Source organism: Agelaius tricolor, unplaced genomic scaffold (genome assembly GCF_023055355.1).
Source record: "Agelaius tricolor isolate 1412-34295 unplaced genomic scaffold, bAgeTri1.0.p SCAF_46, whole genome shotgun sequence".
NCBI lineage: Eukaryota > Metazoa > Chordata > Aves > Passeriformes > Icteridae > Agelaius > Agelaius tricolor.
In genome coordinates this window covers 1,982,824-2,006,280 of record NW_027269306.1, presented here as the reverse complement: position 1 = coordinate 2,006,280, position 23,457 = coordinate 1,982,824, and the positions used below count along the sequence as shown (strand labels likewise).

Sequence of the window (23,457 nt, the reverse complement as noted above, 5' to 3'; positions counted from 1 at the left end):
CTGATTGCTGTGTGTTTTCCTTAGCTAGATCCAGAGAGCTTCAGCTCCAAGAGAGGAATTGCAGGTGACAAAGAGGGATTGCCAGGTGACAAAAAGAGGGATTGCCCAGATGACAAGAGGGGTTGCCCAGGTAACAAAGAGGGATTGCCCAGATGACAAGAAGAGTTTCCCAGCTGACAGAGCACATGCTCACTCATCACAGTCTCAAGGACACAGTCTCAGGCTATGTCAGGGAAGGTATAGGTTGGATTTTTCACCGGAAGAATAATAAAGTATAAAGTACTGGAATGCTAATAAAGAATAAAGTACTGGAATGCTCTTCTTCCCAGGGAGATGGTAGAATCACCATCTCTGGATGTGTTTAAATAAAGACTGGACATGGCACTTGGTGCTATAGTCTAGCTGAGGTGTTGGACTCTATGATCTTAGAGGTCTCTTCCAACCTCATCATTCTGTGATTCTGTGATTCCTTGATCTGACGGATTCTCGTGCTCCCTGACCTGGCAGCTCATTCCTTGCCCCTTGTGCCATCTCCAACCCCCCGTGCCCACTCTGCTGTGCTGTGATTTCTACCCACCAGTGTGCTTTCTGCTGTGCATCTGCAAGTGGGACAGCTTGAAGTATCTCTTGTTGCAGCCAGGGTAGGCACACATGAAGGGACGCTTCTCGTTGGTCTCGCTGGCCGAGCGCACGATGGTGGGAGCCACGCCAGGCACACGCCGAACATCCTGCAGGGACAGAGACCTGCTGAGGCCACCTGGGTGTCCTCAGCTCTGACTTCACACACTCAGGTCACACCCCAGCACCTCCCCAGGACAAAGAGATGCTCGGATGGATCGTGCTGGAAATCGGAAATTTTGCTTCATTCTACGTCAGCGACTTTAGCGGGCCTTAATTGGCTCTTTGCAGAGAGATAAAATTATCTGAAGGTGAAGCACAGTGAATTCTCAGTGAATTCTCTCACCAGCTCAGTGAATTCTCTCACCAGCGTTTGTATGAGAGATTGAATGGCCCACACTGACCTCATGTATAACCACACAATCCTGGCAGAACTCCCATTGCCACAGAAAATACTTTTAAGTTTATACCAGGGTGAGAGGGAAAGAGCATGAGCCAGACAAGTGTTGTCCTTTTTATTTTAAATACTCATATAAAGCTAAAGGACAAGGAAATTGATGTCTTGGATTAAGACAAACTGATTAACAACAAAACAAAAACAACTGCCTAGGTGGAGCTGGTGAATAGTTCAGCCTTAATGCATTTTGGCCACTGTCACAATGTTCCATCAAAGATGATCTCCTCCTTCTGGGATAATTAACTTCCTTAAACAATGTCGACCATTTACTTTTATTCATCCAACAAAAGCCGGCTCAGGAGCCTGTTTCTGAGAGCTTGCCACTGAATAATGACTGGCTAAACTACACAGAAAAGGAAAAGGAGAAAAGATGCTATCTGAAAACACAGATGTACATTTACAACACAGCAACACAGAAGAGACACATACTCTGTAATGACTTTGCCATCAGTTTTAACAAGGTATGTCTTTTACAGGAGTATTTAATAATGATATGACTGTCTCAGAAAGGGAGGAAATGAACTCCCATGAATGGTAAGTTCCTCCCAAATATTCACTAATTACTTATTATTACAAAACAATCACATATATAGTTTTAAGGAAATCCATTTGAATTAGTGAAGTTTGAGAAACACGTAAAAGCAAAATGTCATCTGACACTTTCATATATGTAGTTATTAGATATAGTCCTATAGATATAGATTAGATATGTGGTCATATTAGATATAACCACAGAGGTTATATCACTCATGGCCAGAGTGATTGGAGCTGGAAACCGGATCACTCATTTTGGACCATCCTGAGAAGCTGGTAAGGTAAGCACAGAAAGGAAAACTGCCTTGCAGACATGCTTCAGAAGAAGAGATGAGCAATTTTAAATGACTGTGTCAGAAAGAAATCTTATGTTAGAGTGCAATGGCTTCAGTGAGGTCAGGACACTTGCATAAAGCATCTCTCGACAAGGCGGGGAAGCCACAAATCAAGGATGGGTTCACAAACACCAGTGAAGCAGTGAGTGAACACTATAAACAGGCTGCAGTTTTGCTTCCCTGGGAAGAATGCCCCACAATACTCACTTGTATGCCTCTGAAGACCCCATGGGTGTGTATCCTGTACTGGGCCCCACAGCTGTACAGCATGGGAGCACTGTGGTTCTCATTTTCATATCCCGCTGTGTGTCTGCAAGTAAAGATGGGAATAACGAAAAAATCACATATTTTTCAGTACACAACTCCACGTGAGAGATTTTTTTCCTTAAGTCAGTGGCAACATATGCAGAGTTTGCTTTTGCAGCCATGATATCCAAGTTCAAGTGAAATTCACCAAAGGAAACCTGCTCTGCCTTCATGCACATGGATCTGCTCCCACTGGCACAGTGCACTGACTCCATATATACATCTATTAGCATCCATTAAGGCATCCAGGGGAAAAAGAAAAAACAAAAAAAAAAAAAAAAAGAAATTGTCATGATTTCAACTCTGATGTATTTCCACAAAGATTTTAGGTAAGAGGGAAAAATTCACATAGCAGCACAACGGTGTCATGTGCACATGTTCACATTATTTATCAGTCAAACGTGGGGCTGGCTATTGCTAATATCTTTTGGAATGAGCAAAATGCCTCAAGTTTCACATTAAGTGCAGTGGATTTTTGTCAGCACCTCATGACTCAGATATTACCTGATACTACCAAGCAAGTGATGACATTTATAAGAATAGCAGTCATGTACTCATAAACAGAGATTACAAATCAGTGTCTAAACTATTTATCCCATGTATCAGCTTGCAGAATACACCACAAATTAACCCTTTATATAAATAAAATTTGGGGAAAAAAAAAACAGGCTATCCCCACTAGGTATAAATTTTCACAATAATTTTAAGAATTTTCAAATTTTGGTGTGTTTGGTGTTGCCACAGCCATATGTATTTTCTAATTATGTTCTTCAGAATCCTGAATGTTGGAACACTGCTGTGTCTCCTGTTTGCAGCCTTCCTAATGTCAGAACCACACAAATACATTTTAGGTCTAATTTTTGAAGGAGTATGTTACATTATCACTTGTGGAGGTGCACATTGTCAATGGCAAGTGTACATGTTGTGCACAGCACCAGAAATTAGAAAGCCCAGAACAAAACCCCAGGGCACACAGCTAGGGACAGAGATGGATATGTAGGATGTTATCCCAGCCTCTGCCAAATGCTTGCAATAGCAATTTGAAGGGGTCCCTGAGGTCCAGACTCTCATTTCACTGGTCCTTCCTTTCCCTTCACTCAAAGTTCATGTGCAGAGTAGAATTACAAGGAAGTTTTAAACCTCTTAAGTGATTTGCAGAGCAGGCAGTGGAGCTGGAATGCAGGAGGTGTCTAAAGGGTTTGTGAGCCTGGCTGCAGAGGAGGGCAGCAGTGTCTGAGAGCAGCTCTGCCTGGCCAGGATGGGCTGCCCTCCTCACCCCTGACACGATGGGCAGGCTGCTCCCTGCCAGAGGTGTTCTCTGAGGTCAGCTCTTCCACTGCTCTGCAGAGCTCATTTCAAATCCTGGCTCCACCTGCCCCTTCAAATCAAAGGCCACGTCTTTTGGGAAGGTATGCTCTGCTTAATGCAATTTTAATTTGGTTTTAAGGTGATCATAATGGAATAAGTTATGGGGGGTGACAAGAAAGGATCTCTGTTCTGTGGCAATATCTGTAATTAATTCTGTAATAATAGATAAAGATGCCATTAGCTGATTTAAATGGATTAAACTATGCTGTAGATATGTACCATGGCCAAATAAATGGGGTCTCCTCTCTGCCCAGAGCCCACGAGTGGCCTTTTGCTGCCTAATTCAAGTAACAAATTACCATTTGCTATCACCATTTGATCAGCACAAATTCCCCACCAACATCAAATTTTCCTCTCTGTTTAAAGGCAACAGGTCTGTACAAGTAAAAAAAAAATAAATTTTAAAAAATTAAAAAAAAAAAAAGCTGGGGAGAGGGGTGTTGAAATCCTCCAAGCCATGGTGATACCCACATTGATCACAAATTACAGAGTGCATTTCGAAACTGGAATGGAATGGAATGGAATGGAATGGAATGGAATGGGATGGAATGGAATGGAATGGAATGGAATGGAATGGAATGGAATGGAATGGAATGGAATGGAATGGAATGGAATGGGATGGAATGAGAGCCACCATTGATAAGGAGGAAGTTCTTCAGCAGAAGCTGTTGCTGACCTGCAGCACAGCAATAAATCAAGGGCAAATGTGAACTTCAGCACTGGTCACCCTGAGTGTAACCTCCCCTTCACACCCGTCCTGACAACCTTAAACACCACAATAAACAACAGACACAAAGGCTGATAAGAATTCCCAGGACAGAAGCTTTGTAGGGAGAGGCAGGAATATGTAGTAAAATCTCGTACCATAAAACACAGCCCCACTTTCCCTCCACATTCCCATGGTTTTCATCTTTCAGTGATAATCTTTTTTGTAAGGACCAGCTAGTTCTGAAATAATTCCTCCCAGGAATGAGAGGCAGAACAAAGCCCCTGTCTGAGCCCTAAGGAATGGCTTCATGAATGAGAGGTATCCTCCAGGTGATCTCCACCTCAGTTTTTACTGCACAGTTGGGAAGCCTTTCTCCACAACCAGCCTTTTACACATTTCCTCTCCTTATTTCTAGTTGTACCTCACAAAAACTGCACATACAAGATTCCATGAAGATTAAAACCTGCTTTCTGAGCCCCTTGACCCATAATACACTAAGTCCTTAACCAGCTCCCTAGGAGAGATGCTTTAATAACCAGGAGCCCTATTTCTCATTTTACTTTGGGCACATTTCCATCAGCATTGGCTGGCACTCAGCATGGCCATATGGCTGCCGACAGCAGAATGGATCATGAGAGATTTCTTGGTTAAAACACTGTTTATTCATTATGGAGTGCTGTGGAATAATCTGACCTTTGGGGAGATAGAAATTAACAGGTGGATATTCCTTTTAGTCAGTGGGAAACTGGAACACTGAAGGAGGAGCTTTCACAAATTGTCCCTGCCCTGCTGCTCTCTTGAAGTTCAGCCCTCACTCTGCATCCTCATGGGGAAATAGAGTTCTTTCCCTTCCAGCCTCTTTACTCCATGCTTTAGCCATGATTTATGCCACTAAGTGTACATCAGAGCTGGCACAGTTGGCTTGTTTCATATGGCTGCAGTTTATATCCTACAATAAAGGCAGGGATAGAAGAGCAGATACAAATCTAGATCTATTATTAAACTCACACCCCTGCTTTATTGCATGCAGGAGATCATGCAATGCCACATACACGAGGAATACAAGTGACTGGTGAATTTATACCTGCAGTACATTAACTAAATGGAAATCTCCAGAGAGTAGCACAGCCCTTAACTTTCATCTTTTTTAGTCAGACACTCTGTGTTAAAGTAGGCAAAGAGACAATGCCTTATAAGCTCAGCTGAGTTAACCAAAGAAGAAGAAAAAAGCCAGAAAGTCCCCAGTAAGGCCCAGAGTCACCATTGGGAGAGACACTGGGCTGATCCCTCCGCAGGTCCTAAAAGGACTCAAAACTAAGCAGGACCAGATGCAGCCAAACTGCCCTGCCAGGATCCAACACAAATTTTTGTTTGAGCAAGGACTGAAGGATTTGGCCTCACAGTCCAAATCTGCCATTATTTGTAAATACACAATTCCCTTTAACTTCAATCAGAACTGCTCAAAGCCAGAAATGGACTGTAAATATTTAGAGTTTGGGTTAGCTGGTGAAAAAAAGGACTCAGTGTATTTTGTTCTTTGGATCTAGACAGCCAGAGCTGGAAACAGAGCCATAAAATGTAATTCTAGATAACTGGGAAACAAAGGCTGATACTTGCAAAGGAAGAGCTCTGTGCTGTGGAGTATTTAGAAGCACTTGCATTTACCATTAGCCCAGCAAATCCTTAACACTCGCAGAGTAGCTCTTTTAAAATGATTAATCTCAGAGTTGTACAGATTGTACAGAGATTAATAAAAATGAAGGGTTTACAGATGAGAATGTGTGATGAAAAACAGAGCAGCTTTAGAGAGTTGTATCAATCTAAGTGGTTATAAAAAAAAAAGCTCATAAAAGATGACATTCTAATCTGAATATTTAAAAAAAATAATCAAGCTGCAATTTCTCTCTCACACCATTTTTACTTTGTAAAACTGAAATTGCCTGTCCAATGTATAAAGCAGCTACAACTTAATCTGAAGAGTTAAGCTTTTTATTATTATTTCATAAACCAAAAAAGGGAAGCTTTAGGACACACTGAGGAGAGCTAGAAAATTTCAGATGAAATGTGAATACACATTGATTCATGAGATTCAGACTTGGAAGAATTAAAAAAAAGCCAGAAAGCAAGATTACATAAAACAGGCACCACATTAAGCTTCAATTTAATTGTGTTTCACTGCAGGAACAGGAATTTTAGGGTTTAGAAACAGAGCCAAAAATGAGGCAAAGTGAGGGTGTGGGCTAGTCCCGTTGATAACAGAACATAAAGGAAGAGAAGTAGAGTTAATTCCCTCTGCTAAAATATTTACCATCCTAGCACCCTGGGAAAAACATGTATGGAGACAGAAAAAGATCCTGATTAGTTATATAGAAGATCCTGTTTCTGCCTGGTTTTTGTCTGATGCTATTATGGAGGGTGGAGTATGAAGCTGCATTTTAATCTGCCCTTTCCAAAGCAAAGGAATATTAAAAAACACAATTTCACAGATTTGAGCCCTTCTGCCATCCTCAGTCAGCTGGCTAATGAAAGGAAGGCTCCAGATTTTCAGGGGATCTTTGTGTTTCTGACTTCAATAGTCTTTCTTTGGTTTGGGATTTTTTGCCACAGACCTGATTGGAATCAGGATTTCACCAAACCTTTCCCTTCAGGATAAGACCGGTGGGAAAGGATAAATTCCATATTACTGGAGGTTATTGCTCATTTTCAGCTCATCTTGATTGCAGAACTGAACCCAAGTTTCACACCTCCAAATTTTACTAATAATACCACCAAAGCTAAACAGAAAAGTCTTTACAAACCACTCCTAAACAAGAAAGGTTTTCCCTGCCTTGCTTAAGATGTAGTTTTAATAGTGTTCTACAGAGATCATATCCAATATTCCTTACAGTGAGCCTGAGAAAACAGCAATAAATACCAATTTCCATGAAACATGCTGAGTGTTTAACATCCAAGCAAAACCAAAAGAGGAAAACCAAAATGTTGTCTGGTTCTATGCCCGATTTCAGATGACTGTTAGAAATTTGGATCAAAGCTTTTTACTCAAGCAGCTGAAGAGAAAATTACATGGAGTCTTGCTGTTGGGAATGTAGCTACACTTCTTGTCTACCATGCTGTATCACTTCCTGCCTGGTATCAGTTATTTCCATGTCACTTTTACATTTAACTCATTAAAATATAAAGGAGGGGGTTTATAGCCCTGAGATCTTCCTCTAGAACTGCTGTGGAAGGAAGCAGTGCTTTTCATATTGGACAAATTAAAAAGCAACGCAAAAATATGAAAGAGATACCAATGGCGAAAGTGTCCACTAATATGGAACATTAATTTTGAGATGTCTGAGGCCCACTGACTTTCCTGCAACAGAATAAATCTGATCCCAGCAGCTCCAAACAAAATACCACAAACGAGGAACAAATCATCAGCAAACAGCCTGAGGAGATAAAATCCAGTCCCACAGTGAGGTTCACTGCCTTAACAACGAAGCTTTCCTTTCAGATTCTAGAAGCTGCCAGCTTGTGAGACAGCTTGCAGACAAGGCAGCCCTCCCTCTGGTCCACCCAAAGTTCAGAAGGTGACAGAGGGATGCCTGGACAAACAAGAAACACAATTAACACACACAAGCTCACAAAGCACTCCTCTTCCCTCACGTGAGTTGTGAGAACCACTTGAGCTCATTGAGAGAGCAATCAATTTGGAATTCATGCCCCAAGTGGAAATCTAAGATCCACATTCAGGTCACCTGGACTGTATGGTAGCAGTAGTGGGTTGTCTTCTTCTCAAGGGGCAGCTCTTGGCAGAGGGAAGGTCATCCTGGGCTGTCAGACATCCTTTTGGTTTGTCAGTGAGTAAAAACCCCCAGAACTCATAGCTGCAGCCTTTTCTATCTGCTGCCCTTTTGGCACCACTCTCCCCTTCCCCTGCCAGTCCATCATGGTGCTCTACTCTGGCAGAAGACAACATCTCAGCTCACTTCAGATGTCTCTCTTCACCATCCAGCACTGGGCTGGCCAGGATCTCTGCTCCACACCTTTCACTGCCCACCTCTGCCTTTCTCTCAGGCCGTGCCTTCCACAAATTCCTGATGCTTACCCCTACTGAAAGCACACAGACCAAACTCCACTGATACATAGAAACTTCTTGCTCTCAGTTCCAATATCCAATATTAAAACATCCATGAATGAAAAAGCATTCAGGAAAAATAGTCTTCCATGGCCTTAAAGCCACAGGCTGAAGCAGGCTCTGAGCAGATAAAATCATTCAAGAGTTCAGATGTCAGGCTCTTGCTGCTGCTGCTGCCACACAAGTTCATAAGCTGGCAACTCAACAAGAATGATTTTCACAATCAGCTTTGGCCACCTGACAGTGTTCTTTGCCCAGTTTCAAACTTTTAATCTGGGTTGAGGGGATTCTGGAGCTGATCACCCAAATACTGGCTCTTTACAAGAGCTAGAACCAGGATGCTCTCAGATAAACTGCTAGACAACTTCAGCACAGAAACTGCCAACTAACTCTACCTAAACTGCACTGCAAAAGCTTCATTTCAGTCTGTTAAACTCATGCTGAACAGGAACCCAGAAAAGCAAGCTACTGACCTGGTCTGCTGTCAAGTATAAAGTGTGTGACCCATAAGCTTTATGTAACTGTAGAGCTCTCTAACTATTTGCAGAACTTACTGGCAACATTTTTTTCCTTCTTAGAATGTGCAAAAGTCTCACCGAAGCCAGGAAGAAGTGCTGGGGAGAACTGAAGGCAAGGAGCTAAACAGGACTGTCATCGTTGGACAGAACCTAGAAGCTCCATATTTCAGCAGGAAGATTGACTCCAAAATTCTTAAATTACAAGGAGATTGAGAAAAGCATCTGAAACACTAAACGCCTGGGAATCACTTATGAACAGTTCATATATTTTAAAGATGTAAATCTTGGGAAGAATACCTTATGTTCATGGCAACTGAGATTGGAGGTACTGTGTATTGTAACTCTCAGCCAGAAAAGACAGATAACTATTTTGGCTCATATTACCAGTGATGAGGCTATGTCTAGCACTGATTTTCCACAGATTCTACAATCTTGGCCTATACCAAAACTTTCAGCTTTGTTTTACCATAGATCATTCATCTTGATTCTTTCCCCCTTTTCATGCATCCTAGGTCACATACTTTACACTGCTAACAGTCTGACTCCTGGACAAGTAAGAAGCCATTTATTTTGTTCTGTACTCCTTTAATATTTCTATTGTGACTTTTTTTTTTTTCCTGAGCTCCCCAAAGAATAACCTCTTCCTTGCTTTAATAACTTGGACCTCGGTCAAGGTTGATGTGTTTCTCCATTTTGCAGGATATTTTCTTCAGAAGAGACAAAACAGTGTCTAATATTGCAATGACTGATCTTTAAAGGCCACAGTTTCAAGAGGAAATCAAAAAGACTTATGAAAGAAAAGAAGGAAATAGCCTTTAAAAAGAGGGGATAGGCAGCAAAGACAGTGAACTGTGCACAACTGTAGGATTTTGGGATCTCCTCTAACCAGAAAAAACCTCCTTGATGGATTTCTTCAGGCTCAGCTCCCTTGCTCACTTCAGTACAGATAGTTTACTACACTACTCCAACCTTCAAACACCATTGCTTTATGAGCTACAAGGAGACCCATAATATTTTTTTTCCTTTATCGCAGTACAGCAGTGTACACAAAGTCCATCTTGAGCAAGACTTTCACATCTATGGATGAAAGCACAGATCTGTGCAGGCTTTTATCAGCCTCTCCTGCTGTTCCCTTGAGACTGCACACGCTTGGACACTGAGAACATCCCAATACCTGCCTTCAGCGGGGGAGTTTGCAGAGCGGGTTATCTCCTCAGAGCAGTGAATTATCTGTTCAGAGCAGAGCGGCTTTCCCTTGGCTAACATCAAAAGGTGGCTCTGCCGCTCACGGATGCCCCGAGGTGAGGATGCGGCAGCGCTCCAGCCCCGCTGCTCCCCCGGCTCCCTCGGGGATCCGCGGCCCCGGCAGACCCGGAGGAGGCACCGGGCACGGTGGCTGCGGGGATGGAAGCCCCGGAGCGCTGCCCGCCACCCCGGCGGGGCCCCGCGGCGCCTCGGAGCCTTCCTGGCCGGGCGGCCGCAGGAAGCGCCCGGGGGAGGCGGGCCGGAGCCTCTTCCCGGCAGGTGGGAGGGCGACAATGGCCGGGAGGAAGGAAACCGGGAGCCGGCCGGGCCGGGACACAGGACGCAGGGCCTGGCGAAGGCAGGGAAAGGGAAGAGGGATGGTAGGAAGGGGCGGCAGCTCAAGGAGCGGAGCGCGAAGTGACCACGGCTGTCCCTGCGGGAGGGGCCCGGGCACCGGGAGTGGGAACTGCCCAGCCCTGCCCTGCCCCGCCCGGTGCCACCGGAGCCCGGCACACCCAGAGCTGCGGGCACTGCCCTGCCCGGTGCCACCGGAGCCCGGCACACCCAGAGCTGCGGGCATGGCCAGCCAGCAGCCCGAGCCTCCACTCAGGCTGGGGCGAGGATCGTCCGAAACACGGCAAGGTGATGAGCCCTCTCAGGACCGGACAGTATTTTTTTTTTTCCGTACAATTGTTCGAATTCAAAATTCCAAGATAAAGTTAGCTCAGCAGCTTCACTAGGGCAACAGGTTAGAAGAGAACAGAGCTGCTTACCCTTTCAGTGTGGATCCCAGGTTCATTTGGTTCCATGTCATGCATTCAAGCTGTGAGGTCATCTGGTATAAATTGTCACTGTAGTGAAAAGGTGTAGGGTTAGGACTAAAATTGCAGCTATCAAATAAAAACCAAAACATCAGAATGTCAACAATTTCTTTGTTATTTGTTTTAAATATATAATAGTAGAAAGTGAATTTGTTTTATATAATCCCTTTTTTCGATGCATTACGAATTTTAAAAAATAAAAGGAAATAAAATAAAAGGAAATAAAATAAAAGGAAATCTGGGGCTCGAAAAGACACTTTGAATCTGCAAACCTGAAGATTTGTAAAGAGCTGGAAATACAAACATAAAACTTTTTCCTTCCCGAAAAATAATATCCGATATTGATACGTCGAAATGAATGAAACGAATATAAGCAGCCCGGCGGGGTAACGCAAAGGATTATTTGTTTTAAAAAGTCAAATCTGTTAACTGTTTTAACCAGGAGTGTGAGAGACCACGTGGGTAATGGAGTGAAACAGCTATCGTGACTCGTGATGGATGTTGCTACACAGAGGGGCTTGACAAGCGGGAGAAAAATGGAGTGGCTGAGCGATAAGCGGAGCTGAGCGCTGGAGCAGGCTCTGTCCTGGCCGGCACACACCGCGGGCAGCCGCGCCTTGCCCCGCTCTGTCCCGGGCGGCACACACCGCGGGCAGCCGCGCCTTGCCCCGCTCTGTCCCGGGCAGCACACACCGCGGGCAGCCGCGCCTTGCCCCGCTCTGTCCCGGCCGGCACACACTGCGGGCAGCCGGGCCTTGCCCCGCTCTGTCCCGGGCAGCACACACCGCGGGCAGCCGCGCCTTGCCCCGCTCTGTCCCGGCCGGCACACACCGCGGGCAGCCGCGCCTTGCCCCTTGCCCCGCTCTGTCCCGGGCAGCACACACCGCGGGCAGCCGGGCCGCAGCCGCGCCTTGCCCCGTTCCCCGCTCCCCGCCCGGAGCAGCGAGCGCGGCAGGGCTGAGGGGCGGCGGGAGGCGGGCACGGAGCCCCGGCAGCGCTCTCCCGGCAGGACAGGTCCCCACGGAGCCGAGGAGGTGCTGCAGGCTCCCCCGGGCCGGGCTGTCCCCGCAGCGCAGCTCCCGGCCAGCCCCCGGCCCCTCCGGCGGGCGCGGTGATTGATGCCGGGCACCGCCGCTCACAATAAACGCAAGTCTCCCCGCTGATTAATTACACCTAAATTCGCTGGATTTACGCCGTGAATTTATATCATTTTGTTATTAGGAGACGGCATTTTTTTCTCTTTTTCCTTTTAAAATTTTTTTTAACTTCGTGGCAGGTAGAAGCGACCTATAAAAGCCAGAATCCAGTGGGAAGCTTTTGCATATAAAAACAAATTAAGTGACTTCAATCTCGAAGTATGCGTAATATCATTTGTCAGTATCACTGGACACTATTATTCATTAGTGTGTCTGAAGTGCTATTATGCTACTACAATGTCCTGCATATCAGCTCAGGAATTGTTAAACTCTCCTGCAGTTTCCCCATTTGCAATAGCAGTCCGTGCTGGTCTGTGCCAACTACGTTTTGCAATTCCACGAATTCTTCCTGTAATGCTGCTGTAATTAATTCCTCCAGGACCCTGATTTTTATTAGAAGTGCCCGCCCGATGCATTTACAGCAGGAGATTTCCCTTTAACTTTCTTTCCCTTGACAGTTCATTTATAAGAGCCTCCCCCACAATATCCACTTTTTTTTTTTTCCCCTCCTTTGCTTTTTCATAAAGCAATACACTTATTCATCTTGTCACAGCTCTCGGCCACTGTGTTCCGTGCCGCCCTTGGGTGATGGTGCCCGAGACGAGGCGCCCCGGCGCCGCCGCAGCTCTCCCGGTGCCCGCCCGGCCAAACGCGCCCCGCTCCCGGTTCTGCAGCGCCGGCCGCGGCTCCCCGGCGGAGCCCGAGCCTCGGAAAGGAGCCCGGAGCGGCTGTCGGGCAGGCTGGACGTGCTGGGAAGCGCTGGGAGCAGAGCTCCGCTATTCGCGCTAAACCCGGCTCTGTCTGCCCCGTTTGGGGTCTCCTGAGCGGGGAGAGACCCCCGGCCCTCGCCCCGTCCTTGTCCTCCCGCTGCCGGGGGCTGGAGCCGGGGACTGAGTGAGGGAGGAGCAGGTGCCCGGCTCGGTCTGAACCCCACACCAGCCCGGACGGGGTCTGCCGTGGGCTCCCCAAATCCATTGCACCGCTGCCGGTGGGGTCTGAGCCACCCCTGCAGCCGGCAGCGAACGAGGGGAGACATTTCTGTGCTGAGCCACGGAGCTGCGAGGTTCTCATCTCGAAAAAGCCGGAATTGCCGGAGCTTTGGCCAAATCGGCCCTGGGCGGGAGGCAGGTGGGAACCACCGGGCTTCGCGCCCCTTAAGCCCGGAGATAAGAACGGCCCGGTCCGGTCGCTGCTTGCCCGGGGCCACCGGGCAGTGGCTCGGATTAAACACCTCACACCTGACATGTGACAGAGAACAGGACGTCCCTAACGCCATTTACGCCTCGCCGTGGTTTATTATTGACGGTACCGTGAGATGATCTCATGGAACCAACAGCTCCGCTCAAAATCTGGGCTTTGGATGGGGTTTGAATGGGGAGGAGGAAAGCGAGGTCTCCAGGGATTTGCCTGCGCTGATTCCAATCTGAATCCTTGGCCCTTCGAGCGGCCACAAAGAAGACACTAAAAATAACTTATTTTCATTACAAAGATGCTTTTAAAGAGAAACGAGAGGAAGGGGGGGGAAACATTTCTACAGCAGGGATTAATGTAAGTTGGAGTGGAATAAAAGGAAGTCAACGCTGAGCAAAAAGGGAACTTAAAAGGAAACCAGTAGTAGATCATATAGAGTTTGTTTTGGCCTGCACTGCAGTATTACCGAGTTCTTGACCTCTGCACAGAAAGAGCTATAATCTGAACCGAGACTCCTCCACTTTTAAAGTCTTTGCAAGTGTGACTCACAGTAAATTTTCAACATCCAGCATGTTTACTACATTAAACAGCGCGAGGTAGAAAAGTTCACATCACCGTTTTGACGGACCCACAAACCCCCGCCCGAGATCTGCGCGGCTTTGTCACCCGTGTCCAGCTCCAGCCACGGGCGCGGCGGGCCGGGCCATAAACACGGAGCAAGCAGTGGCCGGGGCGAGAGATTTCACAGATAGTTTTGCTTCCAGCCTAAGAATTACGACCGTTCTACCATTTCTTTCTTGCCGACTTTGCCGCGGCTCGGGAGAGAGGGCGAGGCGCTTGAGCCCCGAGTGTCCCCGCACTGCAGACGGGCGGGACCCCCCTGCCCACTGCCCTGCTTCCCGCGGGTCGGGCTGGGGCGGGGGAGCCGGGAGGGTCCCTCGCACCCAGCTGGAGAAATGGCCATGAGGGAGAAGCCAGAGCATCAGGTGGAGGTGACTCCCTCCGCATCCTCTCCCCTTGCTCTCTCCTTCCCCCTCCGCCCGAAGCATCATCCCTCGGGTCTTGCTGGAGGCGGCGGATCCAAAATTGGGATGGCCGTCCCTGCGAGGCGCTGCAAGGCGGAGCGGACCCGCAGCCCTGGCTGGGGTCAGAGGGCGAGGGACCCCAAACCAGCGCTGTTCGGGCGTCCCGAAAGACGCAGAGAGGAGGCGGTGCAGGGAAACAGCGGCCGCCGCATCGCGCCGGGGGCAGAGGCAGCACCACCTCCCATTCCCCACCTCGTCTTCTCCGCCACATCCCCCCTCTCCACTGCTAAAGGCGGACGGGAGTGCCTGTTGTCCCAGGCAGTGTGGGGACGGACAAACCCCCCATTCCGGGGCTGAGCCCCATCCCCTGAGCGCTCTCGGAGCAGCGGGCGTGGGCAGGGTCGCCAGCCCCGGCGCTCGGATGCGGCCACCGAGAAATCACTTTACAAAGCAGAGCTGTCGAGCCTGACCTGAACTGCGAAAAGCAAAAGAAATCTTCAAGAAGGAGGTGCGAGATAAATATGGTCTTGAAAAAAAACCCAAAAATAATCACGATTTTGCCAAATCGAGATTAATGTTTAAGGACAGCGCGGTCGTTTTCAGGGCGTTGGCGATGCGGGAAAGGAGTCCCGCCCGTTTTTGTACCTCAACGACTCATCCGCCTTCCTGACCACATTTTCCAGGCGGTTTTGAATGTGTTCAATAAGGGACAAGGAGAGGCCTCGCCGAGCTCAGCCACCTGTGCGGGCCCCGCTGCGGGAGCAGCCTGGGGCTGCCCTCGACGTGGAGCAAGCGCTGCCTCGCTTACACCCCCACGCATCAGTATTGGCTCCTGAGAGGTTTAAAGGCTTAAATCCTTATCTCACTGGAGTAAGCCGTAAACCTCCCAGCGAGCAGGGCAGGATCAAGGCTGAGGTCGGGAGGAAATCGGTCCCCGTGGCGCAGCGCTGCCCTCCCGCGCCGGGTGCGGGTCCCCAAGCGCTGGGAGGGAGGTGGCAGCGCTAGGGAGGTGACCTCTGCTCACCCCTGCCCCAGCGGAGGCACATGGAAGAGACAGCTCTCGACGCTATCAGCATTCTCCTATCGGATTCACACCTGCAGGCGCTGCCGCTTCCAGGAGCGGGGCGAGGGCGACCCCCGGGGCCCGGGGGGACTGGGGAAGGGGGTGGCTGCCCCCTTGCGAGGCCCGCTCGGAGCTGCCCTCCCCAAGCCTCCTCCGAACCATATTTATAGATTTCCCTGCGCGGCTCGCAATCTCTGTCACTTCAGCGCAGGAGTTCGCCCCGCCAATTATTCTGCAAGCTAATCTCTCTGGATAGGCTTCTTTCCTTCCTTCATTACCTCATTCCCTCCTTCCCTTGACGTCAACTCACGTTCATTAGCAAAGTGGCTTCTGGAAGTGACAGAATTTTGTTGTCTCACGTCCAGTGTCGATTAATCTGAGGTGATATAAATGGCCTACAAGAGGAGCCGCTCGCGGCTTCCTTCGCAGAGGCACATATTGTTTTGTGTGCGAGAGTTACTTAGCAACTCCGAGATACGGGACTGGCTCCAAGTTCACAAAAAGTTGAGGAATAAATTTTGGGGAACTTCTTTCACTCACTAAACACGTTGTAAAACTCCAACGCCCAGCCCCCATGTCAGACCGAAAAAACCAAAAACCAACCGGGAAGCCGCGCTTGCCACGGGCCCGTCTGTTGGCAAAGAGATCTCGTTTGCTGGCAGCAAAGTTCCAGACGCACCTTTCTCCCAGCAAGGAAATCCGATAGGTTTATTGCCCCGATTTCAATAAATAACCTCCCTGCAGGCCAGCTCCCATCACCCCTGGGAGCCATCGGAACGGCTCTGGGCCTGCAAGACGAAACTCTTGGTCGGAGCTGAGTTTTAGTCGCCCGCCCCACTCTGTGCCCATGGCTGCTGCTCTCCAGCCAGCACTCCCACACCTTCCCGGCCTCGGGGCCGCGGGGACTCCTGGAGCCAGGCCCGGAGGGGAGGAGTGGGGCTCAGCCGGGCTGCCCCAAGCGCTTCCCCCGCTGCGGTTAAGGGCAAATCCCAAATTCATCAGGCCCAGGGAGTGCGGGGAGCCCGGCTCCCGTTTCCCCGGCTCCAGGCACCTGCAGCGGGGATGCTCTGCCGGAGCCGAGCGGCGCCAAGCCCGGCTGGGGAGGGCGAGCCGGCCGGGAAACCTGCGAGACACAGCGGGGCCGGCCACGGAAGGCGCAGCATCCTTCTTTCCTTTTTTCGTTTTGTGCGGGTTTAGGGATGTCGTTTTGTTTGGGGGCTTTTTGTTGGTTTCTTTGTTTTTGTTGGCTTTCTGCTTGTTTGTTTGTTTGGGGCGGTTTTGCCATGGTATGGTTTGGTTTTTACGTGCGAATCTTCTTTTTTTGGGGTTTGGTTTTTAGAGGGATTTTTGGGGTTTTTGTGTTTGGTGGGTTTTTTGTTTTGTTTGGTTTTTGGTTTTGGTTTTTTTTTTTGGTTGGTTAATTTTGGGGGTTTTTTGTTGGGATTTTTTTAGGGTTTAGGGGTTTTTTTGTTGGTTTTTGGGGTTTGGTGTTTTTTTTGGTTTTTTTTTTTTTTTTTTTGAGAAGGGAAGGAATAAATCTGTTTCCTTGCATAAAGGAAAAGCTGTTCGAACGGCATGCGGGGGAGAGAGAGCGCGTCCCAGCAACAACCCGCGCACAAGGAGGAGGGCAAGCCAAGCTCCCTGCCGGCCGAGGTACCTGTTGTAGGGCGTCCGGAGGAGCAGCGCCTGGCTGCCCGTGCAGCTGTCGGTCGGCGTGTGACAGCCGTACACCGGGGGAGGCACCGAGTACTGCTGGTCCCCTGAGGAGAGAGCAGCACAGAGTTAACCCTTGGGGCTCGACGGGGCTCTCCAGCACCGGGCAGCTCCGGCTCCGTGCCAGAGCTCCTCGGGAGGTAGAAATTACCTAGGGAGGGCTGCTGGCTGATGGGGTCCTCGTGTTTGAAGGAGTGGTTGGTGAACTGAGCGGCGGGGTGGGACGGCGTGTGCCCGTAGCTGGGGGTCCCGTCAAAGGCCACGGTGCTGTAACCTGGCGGAGAGAGCACAGCGGGGTTAGCGGGAGCCTCCGCCGGGTCCCCCCGATCCCCCCTGGGAGGCTGGGGACAGATAAGGACAGGGCCAGGCTCCCGGAGCCCCTCTGTCCCCTGTGCCACCGCCCCTCGGTGCCCGCACATCTCTCTCTGCGGGGCGAGCCGTGCCGAGCCCGCGCCCAGGCGCGGAAAGTCGGAAGTCTCGTTCGTGTTTAAAGAGAACAGATCGGTTTCGGTAATAAAAAGGATGTTTTCGTTAATTGTTGCTCGTATTAAAAGTGGAAGATTCCCATCTGCTCGGTGTAGTCATCTGGCGCTTCAAATTTAGAAGTTACCCTTTAATCTTGAGCTTTTTTTATTTTGTTAAGGGCGGCTTTCTGAAGAGTCTGCAATAAAGAGGCGGAATATTACGTGCAAAAATAAAACTCCTCCTTTCAGCGAAAATTGCTCTCCAAAATAATAAACAGCCTATTTTGTTTCCTACACCGAGCAGATTCAGATGGAAAGAGACCACCTCTGCTGACCCCGGGCCGGCACAGAATCGTAAATCAGGTGCTTGGACACCAACTTTCATTAATGACTTGGAGCTGGCTAAACAACTTCAGCTAAAAAAGTAATTACAAAGTAATATTATCTCAGAGGCTTCTCGGCTCATCAGCATTTACTCCGAGAACCAAGCTCCTCCGAGAGCCACTCTTAAAAAAAAAAAAAAAAGAAAACAAAACAAAACAAAAAAAAACCACCAAAAAAACAACAAAACCAAGCAAAACAACAAAACCCCAACCAAAACAAAACAAAAAGTCCGACGCGGGCAGGGGAAAGAAACCAAAGGGACTACGAGCGCTTTCTCCCTCACACTCGTCTCCCTTAACCCGCTTATTCCAGCTCGGGTATCCCTCACGGACCCGTCAGGATGGGGCGTGTGGCTGGAGAGGGATTTTGGGATTTTGTCACTCGAGAGGGAGCACTCGGGGCTGTTTTCGGGCGCCCTTTCGGATGCTCGGCGCTGGGCAGGTCTCTGCTTCACCAACGATCCGTGAGCACAGCGGCTTTCGGAGAGAATGAAATCGAGAGGCAGCAAAGGGATTCGAATGTTGCTTCTCGGTTTTACTCTCTCCGCTGCCAGGCTGGGTCCAGAGACATTACAGCACTTCATTAACCCGCGCGGTTAATGAGCGGGAGGAACGGAGGGAGCCGCAGCAGGAATAAAAATATTCCAGAAGGCTTTAAAACCTTCACCTTGGCGGCGATTTTAAGTCGGCCCGGAGGCTGCGGGGCTGGCATAGGAGTGGGGCTGGCCAGATGTCCCTCACATCGCCCTGACCCCAGGAGCAGAGCTCCTTTCGCCGGGACGCGGGCAGCGCTGACAGGCCGGTACCTAGCGGGCTCCCATCGCACAGCTGCTTCTCGCTCCTTATCTCCTCCCTCAGCCCTCAGGGTAGAGGCTCAACCTTCAACTCCCTTCTCCCCGTTTCCCTCTGTCTCTTTTTTAGCTTTCAGAAAACACTGACACTTTCTACGTTACTTTTGGCCCGCCACAGAGTTTCGGTGACCTTCAAAACTCAGCTCGGAGCAGGACGAGGTTTTGGCCGCATTTTCCGGTGTTGCCTGACCCAAAGCTTCAGGAATGTGATAAGAAAGTTGAGTTCTGAACCGAGCTGCCGATAGTGAGGTCTCTTTAATTAGGGCGTTATCAGAACTAGGCCTGATTAAAATGTGCTGAAAATAATTGAAAGTTGTACATCTGGTGGAGAACGGGGCCCGCTGGAGGCATCCAGTTGTTGGAGGAGCCCAGCTGGATGAAAGAGGCAGGCAAACGAGAAGAGGGAAATTGGGCAGAGGTTTCAAAGCCTTAGCTTCCTACCCCCCACCCCATCCCATCCCAGACTTGGCAGAAATGTCATCACAGAGCCAAGGTAGCGTCTTTCCCACGGTCGGAGGAACCTCTAAAGAAAGAAAAAAAAAAGAGTTCAACCTTGAGGAGAGCCAAAGCAAGAACATTTTATCCGTACACAAAATAAAAAGTTAAAAAAAAAAAAAAAGAAAAGAAAAAAAAAAAAAAGAAAGAAAAAGAAGAAGCAAACACCCTTTGCCGAATTTTTCCTTGCCATAGGAGCCCTCTCTGTGCGTGCCACCGAACACAGCCGTGGCTGAGCCCCAGGGCTCTGGGCCCGCACAGGTGCGGGTGTGTGCGGTGCCTGCCCGAGGAGAGCCCAGCGTGGGCTCCGTGGGTTGGGGCATTAAAGGCTCGGTTTCTCCCCGGCCTGGGTAAACCCGCACGCCAGGATGGAGCGGGCTCGCAGCTATTTTTGTCCCTCGCTAACTCGAATTTATCTCCCTCGCCCTTCTCTCCGCTTTCTCGTCCCTACTTCCGCCCAGCGATTATGAATCCCCTGCAAGGTCTAAAATCTTTTCAGCTGTTTTTCGAAACACATCTTTCCCCGTCAGAGTCCCTGTGTCCCGGCGGGCTCCGGGCCGCTCCCCTCCCTTCCCGCAGCTGGAGCTGGGACCCCGCGGGGCACGCAGCAGCTCCGGGGCCTCGGCAGGGCCGAGCCTCTCTCCAGCTCCAGGGATGCTGCCCCCTTTTCCCGGCCGGGATCCGCAGCACGGCCCAGGAACCCCGCTCTGCAGTTTCCTACATCGGAGCCCAGCGCCGGGAGAACCCCTGGGGCAGGGGCCGGGGGTCGAAGGCAGCAGCGCGGTGGCACCGGGACCGCGACCCGGTACTGCCCGGGGCAGGTGTGTGCTGAACAACGCCTCGCTGCAAACATCGCCCGGGCCTCGGCCGCTGCTCTGCCCCTCGCCCTGCAGCCCGAATGGCCCGGGCCCTCTCGGGACGGTGTGTCCCAGCCCCTCTGTGGGTACGCGATTGCCCCCGCGGGGCACAGCAACCCCGAGCTGCGGGCTGGGTGCGGAGATCCCCATCCTAAAAGCAGAGAGACCCCGGCCACTCATCCCGCTCGGGCAGGGCCACTCCGGCACTCTCTGCCCGTGCCGGTGCCCCGAGCCTCGGCTGCCCGGCTCCCCTCGGCCGGGCAGTGCGGGGCCAAGCCCGGCACACACCGCCACTCGCTCCGGGGCCAGCTGAACGATGGGGAACGGGACCCGAAAGGTCTCATGCAAGCTCTTCGCACGCCGGCCCCTTTTCCTTTCTCCCTGGCGTTCGCAGCCGCAAGTGTTTATACTGCAGGCACTGGAAGAAGAAGGATGAGGTGCTGACCCCGGTGCCACACGCGGGTGAGCATTGCCCGGCCGTTCAACCCTCGGGAGCCTCTCAGGGCGGTGCGGGCACCGGGCACCGCGGGGAGTTACGGCACAGCCGGTCCCGGCCGCGGAGATGCGGACAAGAAACGACGAGGCACCCCCGCCTGTGCATTCCAGCCCGGGAATACTCAGCCCTCCCGAGGTTAATTCGACAAGGGGCTTGAAAACACAGCGCTTTTCGGATTCAGGAGGAAGTTTGGAGGTTTACCCCCGCCACCACCCCATCATCCCCGAGATACGCAGCGGGAATTCTCCCGGGCCACGGGCCCCAGCTCCATCCCAGGACTTGTGCCGTCTCCGGCCCGAACAAACCTTTGCGAAGGCGAGAGGCTGCTCCAAGCCGGGGAGGGGGCCGGGGGCTCCAGCCCGCCTGGCAGAGCCGCCCGCTGCATCCGCTGCCCCGCAGGAGGGGTGGGGGCCGAGCAACTCCCGGCTCCTAAAGCTCCCGGGAGCGACGTGGCTGCCGCACAGGGAGGGAAGGGAGGCACGGCGGGGCTGGCTCGCCTAAACCCGGCTCGGCTGCCGCAGAGAAACACCGGGCTTGGTGTTTACATCAGGCGCGGCCCTGCGGGGCTGAGCGGGCGCCTCCGGGGGCCGCCCCCCGAGCCCGGGGCGCCCGGCAGCGCGGCCCTTACCCTGGTTGCGGATGGCTTGCTGGCTCTCCAAGCAGTTGGGCAGGTAGGGCCCGTTGGGGAACATCCGAGCCTGGCCCGAGGGCGGCTGGCTGGGCGGCGGGGCGCCGAAGGGCCCGTAGCGGCAAGCGCCGGCCGTGCCCGTGAACTGGCCGGAGAAGTGCACGGTGAAGGCGCTCAGGTACTGCTCCTCGTGCGGGTCCGATCCGTTCCAGCTCGGCTCCTGCTTGATGAAGGAGTGCGGCCCCAGCGAGCCGTAGGAGGCCCCCGGGGGAAAGTCCAGCACGGGCGCCCACTGCGCCGCGCTGCTCACGGGCATGGTGCAGTTGCTGTTGCCCGGCAGGGAGGGCACGGAGGGCAGCAGCGCGTTGAGGTCTCGGACGTCGGAGCCCATCTGCTCGCAGACCTTCTGCCGGCCGCCGGGCAGCCAGTCTCCCCCCGGGCCGCACTTGTTCCAGGACACCTGGCCCCTGCCCGCCAAGCCGGAGGCCGGCTCCGGCTGCAGGCACCAGGCCGGCGAGCTCAGCCCTTTGGGGGAAGTTTGCTCCGCGACGCAGCTCCCCGGGTCCAGCCCTGCGGGAGCCGGCAGCAGCGACAGGGAAAGGTTGTTCTCCAGGATCGCCTCCGGGCTTGCACCCGCTCGCAGCGCGGTGTGCGTGTGTCTGTGTGTGTCTATCTGTCTGTACGAATGTCCGCCTGTCCGAGCTAGGGGGGCACAGCCGCCGCGCACGCCTCACCTCGGATGCCTGCTCGCCCTCAACTTTGCAAAGCTCAAATAGAGGCGCTTGCAGGGGAGGAGGAGTCAGCCACGCCGATCCTCCATTCACACAACCTCCGCCGAGGGGCTGCCCACAGCCCGCTCTGCTGAACCCGGCCGGAGCAGACGCGCGGGGGGCGGGGAGGCACGGCAGGGCCGGGGATGGAGGGGGAGAGGAGGCTGTGGGAGAATATATCTCCCCTACACATCACTCCCACCCTTCTCCTGGTGCAAGCGCCACTAAATCTCACCCTAACGTCCCTCCGCTTTAGGAGAGACTGGCGGGAATGTTAGAGGGATCCAGGTGGCCAGTAAGTACGTGCTGGCTGACTTCCCCCGCCAGCTCCGTGCGTGTGCGTGGGGATTCCCGAGGGCGGCGAGCTCGCAGGCCCCGGGGACGGCGCGGAGAAGCCTCCGCCCTTGCAGGAACCTGGGGAAGTGACACGACCCGGGCCGGGCGGACCCCGTTCCTGAGAGGGGAAAGCGTCTTTCCAGGTGCCTCTCCCGCTATGGGAGGAACCAGCGTCTCCAGGAGCTCCTGCGGGCTGCGAGCCGCCTGCCCGGGCCCTCCCTGTCCCCGGGGCTGGCCGGGCCGGGGCACCGAGGGCTCCTCCGGCCAGAGGAGGGCTGGGCGCCCTTTGCGAGGGCCCCGGGACCCTTGGCGTGTGCCCGGCCCCAGCCCTTGTCCCTGGGACCTGCCTGAGTGCGAGGGGAAGGAAGCAGCTGGGCGGGCGGGGGAGGACAGCAGCGCTGTGAGTAACCTGCTTGTGGGAGATTCACCTGGCGCTGCTCCCGGGAAGGCCCGGAGCCTCTCCTTCCTCTGCAGCCTCCCGGACAGCGGCTCCTCAGCGTTCATCCCGGGGGCGGCGGCCGGAGGGGACACGTTATCTATCCCCGGACGGTCCTTGCTGCCGGGAGACACGGCCGGGCTCGGGTCAGCCCCGGCAGCGAGGGGTGCCGCGATTGTGGCGGTGCGGGAGCGCACCCAGCCCGACTGCCCAGGCAGAAAGAGCCCCGCGGGGCGCGGCGGTACCTGCCGCGGGCAGGACGCGCTCTCTCCGAGGGCGAGGAGGGGAATCCTGCGGCCCTCCTGCAGGACTACCCATGGATAACCAAGATAATCCATCACCCGGGGCTGCGGGGTTCTCGCGGGGTCGCACCGGCCCCGCCGCCCCGTCCCCTGCGCGTTGTCGCCGGCCGCTGTCAGACCACAAAGCGGGGTCACCCCCGCCACCCTCACCCTCCTCTGCGGCGACAGCAGCGACAGAGGCGCCGGGAAGGCTCACCTGCCGCAGGACACGCAGAGCCCCTTG

At 52.2% G+C, this 23,457-nt stretch overlaps 1 protein-coding gene across 7 annotated transcripts in view; it reads right to left on the bottom strand.

The window, feature by feature from the left end:
- The window catches only part of WT1 (WT1 transcription factor), a 34,905-nt gene extending 13,124 nt beyond the window's left edge, over window positions 1-21,781 (bottom strand). For 6 of the 7 annotated variants that reach the window (XM_071455282.1, XM_071455284.1, XM_071455281.1 and 3 more), the window contains exons 1-6: window positions 21,391-21,781; window positions 17,368-17,490; window positions 17,161-17,263; window positions 10,981-11,058; window positions 2,152-2,254; window positions 578-728 (exon numbers count right to left, since the gene is read on the bottom strand). In XM_071455282.1, the coding sequence (XP_071311383.1) occupies window positions 578-728; window positions 2,152-2,254; window positions 10,981-11,058; window positions 17,161-17,263; window positions 17,368-17,490; window positions 21,391-21,781 (949 nt within the window). The remainder of the gene's footprint in view (window positions 1-577; window positions 729-2,151; window positions 2,255-10,980; window positions 11,059-17,160; window positions 17,264-17,367; window positions 17,491-21,390) is intronic. The other variant, XM_071455287.1, reaches the window with a different exon arrangement.
- Between the last annotated feature and the right edge of the window lie 1,676 nt (window positions 21,782-23,457).